Source organism: Quercus robur, chromosome 2 (assembly GCF_932294415.1).
Source record: "Quercus robur chromosome 2, dhQueRobu3.1, whole genome shotgun sequence".
NCBI classification, from domain to species: Eukaryota; Viridiplantae; Streptophyta; class Magnoliopsida; order Fagales; family Fagaceae; genus Quercus; species Quercus robur.
The window spans coordinates 53,855,586-53,869,866 of NC_065535.1; the positions used below are offsets into that span (position 1 = coordinate 53,855,586).

The window sequence follows — 14,281 nt, forward strand, 5'->3', positions numbered from 1 at the left end:
CAACATGCATGTTCATATTCTACGGTGTTCTATCCACACAATGAAAGGGCCATATGACATGTATGGTGTTGAATTCAGACAACATTTCAAAGTACTTATTACTTCTACGGTTCTACCTACCATTCTATTTGAACTAAGAACAAGATACCTGCTGAATGAAAGCAACACTCTTAAGTCTAAAGTTAACTAAGTCAGTTATCATTGTAAAGAGAAAGAAATGACATCTATCACATCAATGGATTATACAAAGGGACCATGTAATGATATGCCAAAACCACTGTTTACTCCATGCCTCATCAAAAGACTTGGCTTTGCGTATCAATCAATCTAGTTGAGAACCTTTTTTTTTATGACAAGGAAACTCTTCAAGGCAAGGCCACTTCATGTACCCATCCCTGTCAAGTAAACCCCAGATACCCTGTTCACAGGAACTGTGTATCAGGTAATCCCAAGACTTGAACTAGAGACATCATGGCAGGCCAAGCAATTGAGCTACCCAGTGTAGGCTTAAAACTTTAGAAGATTTGGCCCACAACATTGCCAGTGCCATTTCTCAAGAGCTCATAGCTCAGATGTTTGGCACCTCCTGGAGTTTCCAACAAAGACATCCAAGGTTCAAATCCCCCTCCTCATGAACTATTGAATTATCAATAAATAAATAACCACTGTAGGTGCAATCCAAAGAATCTGACATGCTTCATAACATTTGGACAAAAATTGTACCTAATGGCATGGCTTTCAAAACAGCTTGCGTTTCAAAAGGCCAAAATATTTATTTTTTTGGGTGCATAAGTTTTGGAAAAAGAGAAGGCTGCAACAAAAGCACCAACACCAGAATTAACATTGTACTGCAGGCAAGGTGCACAATTATGCACAAGAACTTGTTCATTTTAGGCAATCCCAATTGAAAATATGAACAATTAGTCAATTATGCAAAAGCAGCTCTATACTCGGGCAAAATAGAAAAATAGAAAAGCCATATGGCTGTAGTCTAACGTAGATCACAATCAGAACTACAAAATTAAACCCAATTTCGAACTCAATCAGATATGATATTCACAGTTGAATCACAACAAAATAAAGAAACCCAACAAAAATCATAAATAACATAATCAAAGTACATGATCACATTTAAAGTATTAGAATATAAGACAATAAAGTCGTAAATTGAGTAATACAGACCAGAGAAGTAGCACACTTGTTCTCTCTTTTGTTTATTATAAACAATTAGTCCACAATCCACACTAAAAAGAGAGGCAAGCTTCAATAGCTCCAAATTGACTAAAATACCATATAACATAATAGCGATTATCATATACTTTCATACCGTTCACTTAGCCGGAGCCGGAGCCGGAGCCGGAGCAGGCAGAGAATCGGTGGCAGCGGGAATCTTAATATAGCCGAACTTCTTGGGATTGACATCATCGTCATCGTTGTCGTCATCGTCGGAGAAAGAAGAGGGGAAAGCGGAGTAGTCGGAGGAGGAGAAGCGGTGGGAGAAGAGAGACCAAGCGAGGTACATGGTGGCGGCGGTGAGGGCTCCGCAGCCAACGCCGAAGAGGAGAGCGACGACGACACTCAAGATGTCCTTGGTGCGGTCACGGAGGGAGCTGAAGTCGTAGGAAGCGATGGGTTGTTGGGGTTTCCTGTACCCCAACGGCATGTCGTTGCGGTGGATCGGGTCACGGAAGAGGAAGATCTCGGTGGTGGTGGGGAAAGGTTGTTCTTGCACTTGGGGTTTTGGGTTGAAGTGGCTGATCTCGGTGAAGACGGTGACGAATCCCGAGGATGAAGAAGAAGAAGGGTTTTGTTGGTTAACGGGTTTGAAGGAGAAAGAGTAGGAGGAGATGAAGAGGGTCTTGCAAGGCCTGGCCGTCGCTGAGATTGTTGCCACCGATAGGATCAGAAGTTGGACCAGGATGACACGATGAATCAGTGAGGCCATGGCCATGGATTTCGATGATAGTATCTTCTTGGTCTTCTTTGCGTCTTTTGGCTTTTGGCTTTTGGCTTTTGGAATTTGCTTCGTGCTTGGTCTCCTTTTGCGTCAACTGTAAACTTTTGTGGTATTTGTAAATTACTACCTTCTTATAATATTTGTGTTGCTATCTAATCCTTGGCCCCAAGGACTCCAATATATCCATTTTTAAAATTTGGGGCACTATAGCACTTATATTTATATTTTTAATTTTTTTGTCAAAGGAAAATATATGTTTACCCTTCTTATTTAGTCCTATCAGAGGATTTGCAACAGCCTCATCAAAGAGCTGCCTAGCCAAAATTTACCCATTTTTTTCTCAAAACACTAAACAGTGTCTAGATAGATGAAGCAAAGGCTATTTTAGTTCAATAAACCATTTTAATTCTTTTCTTACTCTCTCTCTCTCTCTCTCTCTCTCTCTCTCTCTCTCTCAAACTTGATTCCAACAAAGTAGGCAAAACTGTCTTGGGTTGATCAATTTGGCCGTCTAAGCATGTGTTGGTTGATTCAGCGGTGGATGCCAAGTAGTTAAGATGGTTGGGTCGCGTATGGATCGAATTGAGGGGTCTTTTCAACCCAACCCACCATGGTGGGTTAAAAAGAATCCAACCCATCACAAGTGTTCATCCTAACCCACGTGGACCAGGTTAGACCCATGGGCTGAACCGTTTTTCATTACTATTATTAATATTACATTGAGAATTAGAACAACACTACCATAAATAAGAACAAATATATAACCAAATAATTTTGAGCATAACATCAAACCAACACAAACTAAATGAGCATAACTTAGGGTTTGGATTCTATTTAGGAAAAGGGGTAAAAAAAAAAAAAGTAAATAACAAAATTCTATAATATATTTTTACATATATTTTTTAAATTTTAAATATATATTAAATATAGGTGGGTCAGGTTGGGTTATTCAAATTTATAAATCTTATAATTCGAACCCAACCCAACCCAACCCACTATAAAAACAAATTTCACAACCCAACTCATCCCACCAACCCCTAAAAACTTACCTAACCCCACAAGTTAAGTCAGATCAAGTCAATTTTAACCAGTTGGAGGCACACCCCTAAGGTCACGAGCTAGGTTGATTCAACGATAGAGGACGATGGCTAAGTCCCAAACTTGCAATGGGTAATGGATGATAGTTATGGGTTACCATCATGGTGGTGCATTGTTGTCTTAGGTCATTGTTGTGGGTCCTTTTTTCTTTTCTTTTCTTTTTTTGCTAATGTGGGTCTATTTGATCTATGTTTTGTTTGTTTAGTTTGGGTTTATATATATATATATATATATATATATATATATATATATATATCTAGGTTTGAGGGATGACATTGATTGTTTGATTAGATTGTAGGCATTAGCCATGGCTATGTTTTGTTTGTTTGGATTTGTTGATGTTGGAAGATACGTTGAATTAGGGAAAAACAGTGAAAACAAATTATTTCAAGAGAGAACAAAAATAATATTTAAATAGAATAATGATAAAGTATTGAGCCTAATGTAGTGGTTTGTGAATACTAGAATGGCTAAAGTAACAAAAAGTGGAGTTTTGGGGGTCAATTTTGGCTAAAAATGCATTAGGCTAATGCTAATGCTTTTATAATTTAGTAGTATTCAAGAATCAAGTAAAACTAGCTTGGTGCTAACTTGCCATTTGATCTTAATGGTGGTGGTGGGAATCTAGACATAGCCAAGCTTCCAAGGGTTAAGCTAATCGTTCGAGAAGAAGTTATGAGCGAAGAGAGACCAAGCGAGGAACATGGTAAAGCCAATAAGGGTTCCACAAACAACACCACTTAGGAGACCCATTACAATGCTCAAGATGACCTTGTGGATGGAGCTAAAGTTATATGAGGGGGAGGAGGAGGCGTTTGGAAATGGTATGTTACTGTGGATGGATGCATTTGGATATGGGTGACAGAATAGGTTTGGTTGGTCATAGTTGGGATTATGGGTTGTTGTATTAGTGGCTGGGATTGAGAAATGATCGCAATTTCTAAGGAGGGGAGGGAGGGGTCTTGAAAAGCTTGGCCTTCACTTATGAGATTGTTGCTGATGGTGTATTATAAAATAGACCAACTCCAAGCTCATCCATAAGGGTCGGCTAGGGCAAGAATAGAAATATGGACTTACAGAACCCTCATCCTGGACAAGGTTGTCCATCCTTCACGAATGTGGACGACCTCCACATTCCTATTTCAGAGTACAAGTAAAAATCGGGGTTCATTGCTACAAACTGCTTCCAATGATGGTTATGGAAAATGAGACCAAACAATATAACTTCCATGGCAGTTATGAAAGTTAACTCCAAACCTTACAACCTCCTCAATGATAGGGGAAGTTATCAGACAAGTAACCGCTTTAAGTGTATACCATATAAGCACTCATCTAAGCCAAAATAAAGGAAGTTTTTTCGAACATTTCCAAAGAGATTGGAATTCCAGAATTTGAGAGAAATACTGACTTTACCATCGGAGGGTTTTTGGCCGGTCCTAGTGGCGACTCTAGGAATTTTGTCCAGGGTGTTCCTATTCCACTTTGAAAAAATTTCGAGTAATTTCAGTTTGTTTTGGGACGTTTTGGTAAATACCGGCCGAAATTCAAGATTTGGTTAGCATGAAGTTTGTGCTTAAAAAAAAATGTTCTTAAAACCAAAACAAATTTGCATTCTATACACCGAAAAACCTCAAAAGGAAAAAAAAAATGAAAAGAAAAGAAATGAACAAAGGTACCTATACAATAAACTATAAATTCATTTGAAATATTAATAAAATTATTAATTACTGTTGTTTAGTTGTTTCATAAATTTTTTTTTCTTTTATAAACTATAATTTGTTGTATTATTGTTTCATTAACTATTAAATTATTAATTATTGTTTAGCCTAACATAATTTAATTTGTTTGTCTTTTATAATGTATTAGTTAATTAAATTATTAATCATTGATGTTTAGTTGCTTCATTAATTTTTTTTACTAACTACTAGCAGTCTAGTACACACCCCACTGTGCATTAGCACACACTAGCACACACCTCATGTGTGCACACACCCTTACCTCTCTGATACCGTACCAGAGGCTATTTTGGTTTAGCTAGAGAAACGAAATATTTCGATACCGGTTAATACCGGTGTATCATTTTGAAATTATCGCTAAATATATATATTCTCTTAAAAATTTATATATGCTTTTAAAAATATAAAATGATTTTAAAGTCTGACATAATAATCCCTTTAAATATTAGTAACAATTATGGTTGTAGTATAAATTTTTTTTTTAGAAGAGTTGTAGTTTAATAATAGTACCAAGTACATGTACTTACTAAATGCAGTAATGAAAAAACAAAAGAAATAAAAATCAATGTGCAAAAGTTAAAGCTAGGCACGTGGGTGGTTGGAGATAAGTTTGAAAATTTTGAAAACTTCTGACTCATTTAATGACTTCAGTATTCACGTGGGGAGTGGGACTCTAGTGTACAAAACAAGATACGACAATTGGCGTTCAAAACTAGAAATACCAAAGAACAGAGAAGCGGAAAAGTCGAAGAAAAACAGAGAACGGAGAAGAAAAGGCGAGGAAGAAGAAGCTGAAGCAGGTGGGGAGATTGCAATTGACCAAACGGAAGTGGCCGGAGACATGGAAGTGACCGGCGATGTGGTGGTGAGTGGCTGTGATGACAAAAATTGATGACTTTGGCCTTTTTTTTTTTTTTCTTTTCAGATTCTTTGTTACAATTTTTTTTTTTTTTTTTTTTTTAAGATTTTAGTTCAAAATTTGTTTGGCATAAAAATTTTAAGGGTGTTTCTGATATTGCTTGAGGGTGTTCCTATTTTTTTTTTTAAGGGTAAACAAATAAAAAAATTTAAATTATTATATATAATTTTTTTTTTCAAGTTAGGGTGTTCCTGGGAACACCTTGGACTCTAAGTGGCGTTGCCACTAGCCGATCCTCCCCAGTCACCTTTGATTGTGTGCTCATCCTTTTAGGTTTCCCAAGTGATTTTCTTACCATTGAAGCCCGAAGCATTTAGCTTATTGATTTTACTTTGTAACATCGTGTTAAACGAGCTACCAGGTGTTCTGTGGGTCTATAGGACGACGGTTAGAACTCCCACAGGAAAAACTCTTTTCAAGCTAGCCTATGGAAGTGAAGCAATTATACCTGCAAAAGTACATATGGCCAATCACAGGGTAATGAAGTATTAAGACGAGGATAACGAGGAACAACTCTACCTAAACGTGGATCTGATAGACGAGGTGAGGATGAATGCAAAACAAAGGACAACAAGGTATAAGAACCTCATGGCTAAGCAATACGATGCAATAGTGAAACCTAGGTGTTTCAACATAGGGGACCTTATCTTGAAAAAGGGTCTCTTTGGCAACCAAAAACCTAGCTAGTGGGAAATTGGGACCTAACTGGGAAGGACCCTACAAGGTTATCAATTGCAAAAGGCAAGGATCCTACTACTTAGAGACCTTGGATGGGAAGAAATTGGAGTATCCTTGGAATGTAAGAAGGTATTATCAGTAAGATATCAGCCTAGACGAGCATTATCCTAGACGAGCCCAAGTGTGTTTTGTTTATCTACATGTTGTTAGCATTATATATGTTGAATTAACTCCTTAAGGTTATGTTAGTTTCTAAACTATGTGGTGTGGACTATGGACGAAGTTGTGGATTTGTAGTATTTGTATTTGTCAAATTCCCTAAAGGCATTAGCTTCTAATCATATGCTTCATCAATGAACAATATTTATGTTATGTACATAATGTTGTGTGAATTCCTAATTTTCATATTGTTTTCATTCGAATTAATCCACAAGAAGACTAAAAGCCCAAGACAAGTAAATTCTCTAGACGCAGGGATGTAACGTCTATAAAGCTTTCCTTAATAAGGATAAAGCAAAGAAAAATGAACCTAAGGCGTCTTCGTCTAATCAATGGACGAGGTAAAGCCTAAGATACATTCATCCAACCAATGGACAAGACAACACATGCATGCGAAAATATTCAATCCATAAAAGAATTTGGATAACCAATCAATTTTTGGACGAGAAAAAGCTAGCAGTTTACCCAAAGATGAGTAAAGAATCATCAAGTTTATGGACGAGGGTAATGAAAACTGTGAACAAATATAACTAACAAAAGAAACACCATTCATGGACGAGTTTTACTTGCAAAAATTTAAATGGTGAAAAATACTAAACATGAATACTCGTATCAGGGACGAGCCAAGGTTGAAATCAATGTCTTGGGTACAAAAAGCATTCATCCATTCAATATGTTTAGTAAGTAAAAGAAAAAAAAATGAAGGAAATAAACATTCATTCATTAATTAAAGGGTGGATGACCTACGTCCAAAAACCCTTATAAAAAGTAAAGCTTAACAAAGTAATTGTTTGAGAACTCATCCTAAAACTTTGGATGAAATGTACTTGAGTTACATTAGCAAGTCCAAAACAACGGACCAAATAAAAGTAAAAGAGAAGAAAAAATACAAGGGTAAACAAAAATCCAAATCTTGTCTTCATGTAGGAGGGGCGTCAGCATTAGAGTCGTCCTGAGTTGGCTGGGTGGTGGCATCATCCTCTATGTTAATGTCTTCTGAGCTCATCTGGAGGAGGGAGCTTGTAGCAGTGCTACCAAGGTTGAGTTTGATGGAGCTAAAGTCAACTTTAGGGAAGTTTTCCATAGTGTCCTTCCTAAAATCTTCAAACCCGACTACATAGTTGGTGTCCAATAAGTCAGTATATTGCTTGGACGCCTTGAACACTGCAACTGTGTCTCCTTTTGCTTTTTCAAGAAGGGTACTCAACTCGTCATTCCTCTTTTGGAGGTGAACAAGACGAGTATCCTTCTCTATGGCATCAGCTTTCAACTCCTCAACATGGTTTTGTAGCTCTTTGGCATAGTCCTTGGTCTTAGCCACCACCTCAGCCCACTTCTTACACTCGTCCTTAACCTCCTGGATCCTTGTCTTGTCCAGCTCTGTTGCCTGCTTGGACACAGCGATGAACTTAGACATTGCCTACATAAATTAAAACTTGGTTAGACAAAATACACATGTATACATTACTGACAGGACGAGATATTTAAAAAAAAAAAAAAAAAAGTTCACATACCTTGAAAAGGTCATGAACACCAAAGTGCTCAAAGTCCTTCAAAGACATGTCATAGCACGCTGCCACGTCCTCGTCTATCACAACCTTCTCAAATCTTTCCCAGGCTAAGTCTTCATTTTCAACAAGGTTTTAAGGTACTTGTCAAGAAGGTTGAAACGAGGCAGGCGCATTGATTTTGGATGAGATCTGCATGGAGGAGGATCTCTAGGCTCTGAGTCAACATTAAGAATCTGGACGAAGGGATCTTGAAGAGGGAGGACAGGAAGACTGGGCTTGACCCCCCAAACTTAAATGACCTGTGCTTGGCCTTTTTCTCCCTGCGCCTATTTGGGAGGTTTCCTAAGTCAATTCCTTTTGATAAACTTTTCCTTTTTTCACCTACAAATGGACGAGGCTGGGATTGCACCCCTTGCTTGACTACCTTGTCCATTACTTCTTTGCCTTTGTTCTCTTTCATTGTTGCCATCCTTGAAAAGAAAGATGTTAGTCACCCTTTAAAAAAAAAGAGCGAGAAAAGAGAGCTTACGTCTACGGACAGTAAGCTTGTGGGCAATTGCTTCAGCGGATGGCTCAGGGCTTAACTCCCAAGTGGCGAGACGTTGGAGACTTACCAAAGAATGGAAAGCCCTATTAGTGTATAGACAAGCCTTTTGGACTCGTTCAATATAAAACCTGCTCAAATGAGGTCGTCTAACACCTATAAAAAAGAAATAAAAAAGAAAAAAAGAGTAGAGCTGTTAGATGACTACAATCGAGAATAAATATAACAAATAATAAAATGACAACCATAAGCGTACCTTCAGGACGAAGGTTCCCTAACTCTCCTGTATAGGGAGCAAATAGGTCCTTGTCAACCTCAACAGGGTGTCTAGCCTAGAAACCGGAGACGAAGAAGAATTCCGTCTTCTAGTTCTTATTTAAGGTGACTAAGAACTTCATTAGCCTACAATCTTTCCCTCTAGCTGTGAATTGATAAAAGCCAAGGGATTGGTTAATCTCGGAGGGTTTGTAGCAGTAGAGGAACTCGTCCATGGTAGGAGAATGATCCCCCTCAAACGCTTCCCTCCACAAAACTTGCATAAAGACAACTAGCCTCCATGTGTTGCGATTGAACTGACATATACCTATACCTAAACCTAACCTAGTGAGCAACTCCCTAACAAAAGCATTAAGAGACAACCTCAAACCCGCCAAGAGATAAGCCTCATAAATGCCAACACCAAAGCGGGGTTAGCAACACCACTCCCCACGCATTGGTAACCTAGGGTTTAGGTCATTAGGAATTTGGTAACAAGTCCTAAGGGAGTCTAACCTTTTCTCGTTTGCTTAGAAGCAACCCCTATAGCACAACTATAAACAATCTCAACCTCATCTTGAATAGTAGACAAGGGAGCACTTGTACCAGCCCTAGACTCGGACTCAGCCCTCGTCCTAAGTTCTTCCCGAAGAACCTCTAAGGGAACCCCAAGGACACTAGACATGTAGTTGTCCATGGTGTTTCCCCCACTACTACTATTGCTACCACTACTACTGCTATCACTAGAACCACTAAAACTGCTAGGGTCGTGATACTCGTCTATGGCCTTATCAATGCTATTGCTAGACAAGGAAAGGACAACCTCAGAGATTTTTTAAGAAAACTTAAAACTTAAGGACGGGAATGAGGAAAATACCTAGATCTAGATGAAGGGAGACTATAGACGCAGGAAACTTCTAGACGAGGCGCTAAGACGAGGGATGTCAAGAAAGAAATTTCAAAAATGTAAAGGGTAACAGAGGAATTCCACTATTTACAGGCAGTGGACTTTAGCATCTAAAATGACACAACCAACCAGAAGATGACACGTAGCGAGCTCCTAAAAAAAAAATGAATCGACGTGACCAATCACCAATAGGATCATGACATGTGGCGCACCTAGCCGCTAAGATAAATACATACGTCCAAAGAATGGCATTAGGCTGTACATTTCCCTAGATGACCCATGGATAAGGGGGCAACTGATGGTGTATTATAAAATAGACCAACTCCAAGCTCATCCATAAGGGTCGGCCAGGGCAAGAATAGAAAAATGGACTTATAGAACCCTCGTCCTGGACAAGGTTGTCCATCCAATTGATGATGTATTATAAAATAGATCAACTCCAAGCTCGTCCATAAGGGTCGGCCAGGGCAAGAATAGAAAAATGGACTTATAGAACCCTCGTCCTAAACAAGGTCGTCCATCCAACTGATGGTGTATTATAAAATAGACCAACTCCAAGCTCGTCCATAAGGGTCGGCCAGGGCAAGAATAAAAAAATGGATTTATAGAACCCTCGTCCTAGACAAGGTCATCCATCCAACTGATGGTGTATTATAAAATAGACCAACTCCAAGCTCGTCCATAAGGGTCAACCAGGGCAAGAATAGAAAAATGGACTTATAGGACAAGGTCGTTCATCCTTCAAATGCTTGGATGACCTCTATACATTCTAAGTGTGCTTCTCTGTACATGTTTTGGACAACCTCCACATTCCTATTTCAGAGCACAAGTAAAAATCGGGGTTCATTGCTACAAACCGCTTCCAATGACGGTTATGGAAAATGAGACCAAACAATATAACTTCCATGGCAGTTACGGAAGTTAACTCTAAACCTTACGACCTCCTCAATGATAGGGGAAGTTATCAGACAAGTAACCGCTTCAAGTGTATACTATATAAGCACTCATCTACGCCAAAATAAAGGAGGTTTTTTTGAACATTTCCAAAGAGATTGGAATTCCAAAATTTGAGAGAAATACTGACTTTACCATCGGAGGGTTCTTAGCTGGTCCTCCCCAATCAACTTTGATTGTGTGTTTATCCTTTCAGGTTTCCCAAGTGATTCTCTTACCATTGAAGCCCGAAGCATTCAGTCTATTGATTTTACTTTGTAACATCAGTTGCTATTGATAAGATCAAAGGTTGGATTAGGAGGACAATGTGAGTGGGAGTCAATGATGCCATGGTCATGGATATTTGAATATTGATAGGTTTTGACAAGGTGGGTTCAAGCTTGGCCTAAGATAGTTTGAGGGTTAAGGTGAAAAATTAAAAGGGTCTTTTTAAATCTAAATATCACTTAAATAATATTTATTTTATTTTTTATGTTGTAAATTTTTTATTTCAAATCTATTATTAATTCCTACTAATTTTTTTTTTTTTTTTTATATATCATTAATTCCTACTAATTAATAAGACTAATTCACCCAAAGTAAGCTAATGATAATTACTATATAGTTTTATAAACTGACGTGTCACCAATAAAAATAAGTTGTTCAAAACATTCATTTATTATTTTGTTTGAGTGACACTAATCATATTCCTGGCTCATTAGTTTGTAAGTTTTTTGTCATAAAATCTGTATTAGCTTTAGCATCTTTCATTCACTTAATGGTGAATTGGTAATTGTGTTGTATTTCTATTGATTCATAATATTTTGTGCATGGAAAAGATACTAAAGTTACTACAAATTTTACTATAAAAAACTTACAAATTGATGTGATATTTCAATAAAATAATAAAATGAGTATTAAATCACTTGTTGTGATAGGTGACATATTAATTTATAAGACATATTTGATAAAAAAGAAAAGAAAAGGCAAATAACTCACTCTTTTTTTAATTAGAAAAAATAAAAAGTTACTGCCCCATATTAATTTAGAGGCCTTTCTATGTTTTGGGGGGGGGGGGGGGGGGGGGCGGCGGGGCCTAGGCCCGAGCCTGGGTGGGTTAGTTTAAAAAAACCAAATCTAAGGCTTTATTTCTTAATTTTATGATTAATCTAAATTACTTCGTTTTCATAAAAACTAGTCGTTAACCTGTGCGATGCACGGGAAAGCTACCAATTTTTTCCAAATGATGTGACATTAGCTATTGGAATTCAGCATCGATTGTTATTTTTCAATTTCATTTATTTCATATCTTCCACAAAATATTCAATGCATTCATTATATTTTAAAAACGTTGAAGTAAAGTTGTATCCTCAAATAACTAAATATAAGAGTTTAATTTCTCTCTGTTTCAATTTAAAACCAAATTGTGCATAAAAGCAAAAAAATTTCCTTTGTTCCAATACGTCTTTAGTACCAAAATCACAAATTCATTAAAACCAAATTGTGCATAGAAAATCTTAGAGATTGAAAGACAACTTTAAAGTGTTTTTTGTATCTTTTTCCTTTGTTGATTTGTAGTAGTCCCTGAATAAGCCCTTTTGTTTTCCTTGAGTACAAATGTTGGAGTGAGTTGCACATTGGTTTGAACATCAAGTTTTTGAAATTTTGTACAATCACCATCTTCTTCAATTGATAAGTTATTGCTACATTCATTTGAAGTATCACTGATGTAAACTTGGCAATAGAACAGGTTGAGGAATGTATTACAACATATACATCTTAAATATCATATTTGTAATTTTGCTAAATTAAAGAATACTTACTTCTGTCATTTTATCAAGCTGATTTGCTTTGTCAGTTTCTTTCATAATGTTTCCCCTGGTTCAACTTATTTCCTTTTTCCTAATCCACGTTTCTAAATATGTATCAATTTTCACATGGGTCCCATCATTCACCATGTGAGCTGAAAGAAAAGAAAAAAAAAAAAAAAAAAACCCACATTCACAATGTTTCCACAGGTTCATCTTATTAACTATTACCTAATTGGGAAAACAGTAGCACCCTTTTTTTTGGGGGGGGGGGGGGGGAGGATCCTGTTTTGGTAAGCTAATAAACATGTTTTGGTAAGCTAATAAACACTGCATTGCTGCCCATTAATTTCATATATATATAATATATCCCATACCAAAGTCAGATCCCAGCATTACCAAAAACCCAGATATATATATATTTTCAACCCATAAATAGGGCAAAACCCAAGTGGGGGATTTCCATTGAATTGGGATCCAAGACTTTAATAAGTTAGCTAAGAAAATATTGGATGAAACCCCAACCCCTTAAAAAGTCTCAACTGTACCCAAAATCAGACTCAATTCAAGACGTCAATATACATATTTTACATATAAACCACACATAATCAAAGCCATACTTCTAACAACAAAATATACCAAAGAAGAAACATATATATACAACAATTTCTTCATCACAAATGCAAAACAAAAAGAAGAAAAAATCCATTGCACCATATTGAAAGAAAAAAGAATCCAAATTTGTGAACAAAACACTACAATATACTATGATATTAAAACTCCAAGCATAAAAGCAGATTTAAAACAGCAACCATATATTTGCTGCAATTATTAAACATACACAGGGGAAATATAAATTATTTAAATAACTCCACCTCACTCAGTTTCCACTAAACAAATTCAAACCCAGTTACAATAATATATAGTCCACACTACCACATTTGTCATCCACGGACTCATAAAATCTAATGACTTGAAACTGGAGTTGAGAACATGAGAAAGATCTAGGATAACTTAGAGTTCCATCAAATTCTTTATTCAACTATGGAACAGAAACATATATTGGCAAATGAAATAGCAAAGTATGAGATTTATGTAATAAGCGTGAGAGTGAGAATAAGTTGCTATGACAGCAGGTTTCTCACAGAAAAATACAACATAACAATGAGGTGACTTACTTGAAGCTGAAGTTCCAAACCTAAGATTTATCTAAGTGTGTGCACAAACTCAATTACAGATACAAAAGAAACACAGCTAAAACAGCACATAAGAATTCCATTAGCATAATCATATTTATAATGAAAGTGGCAGAACACAAAGTGCTTTAGAAAATACCAAGTCTTGACACATGGAACAATGAATTTTAGACTCGAATTGGAAACATCAGAAGAAGTAAAGGAAAATCCATAAAGCTGGATTGTTGGGGTCATCTATAAATATATATATATATATATATAGATGACCCCAACAATAAGAATTGTTAATATTACATAAAGTAGCCAATAAAGGTTGTGATGTTGGAAATCAAATTGTGATTAGACAAAAATGTACCACCATTACTGGAATCTCCGACCAAAAGTCATCAAACTATATAAAATTCTGATCTAGTGACTGAAACTCAGAGAGAGAGAGAGGCAAAGTTTTGGTAGCTGTAAATCAAGAAACAGAATGTAGGACTTTCCCGGGGAGCTGAAGGGAATGTCTTATAGAATACAT

The 14,281-nt window shown here is 36.8% G+C and overlaps 1 protein-coding gene across 1 annotated transcript; it reads right to left on the bottom strand.

Annotated features, from left to right (window-relative positions):
* Window positions 1-1,104: 1,104 nt before the first annotated feature.
* LOC126714014 (uncharacterized) lies at window positions 1,105-2,072 on the bottom strand. The gene has a single exon (XM_050414003.1). It carries the CDS (start codon window positions 1,949-1,951, stop codon window positions 1,331-1,333), a length of 621 nt encoding a protein of 206 aa, XP_050269960.1. The 5' UTR covers window positions 1,952-2,072; the 3' UTR covers window positions 1,105-1,330.
* Between the last annotated feature and the right edge of the window lie 12,209 nt (window positions 2,073-14,281).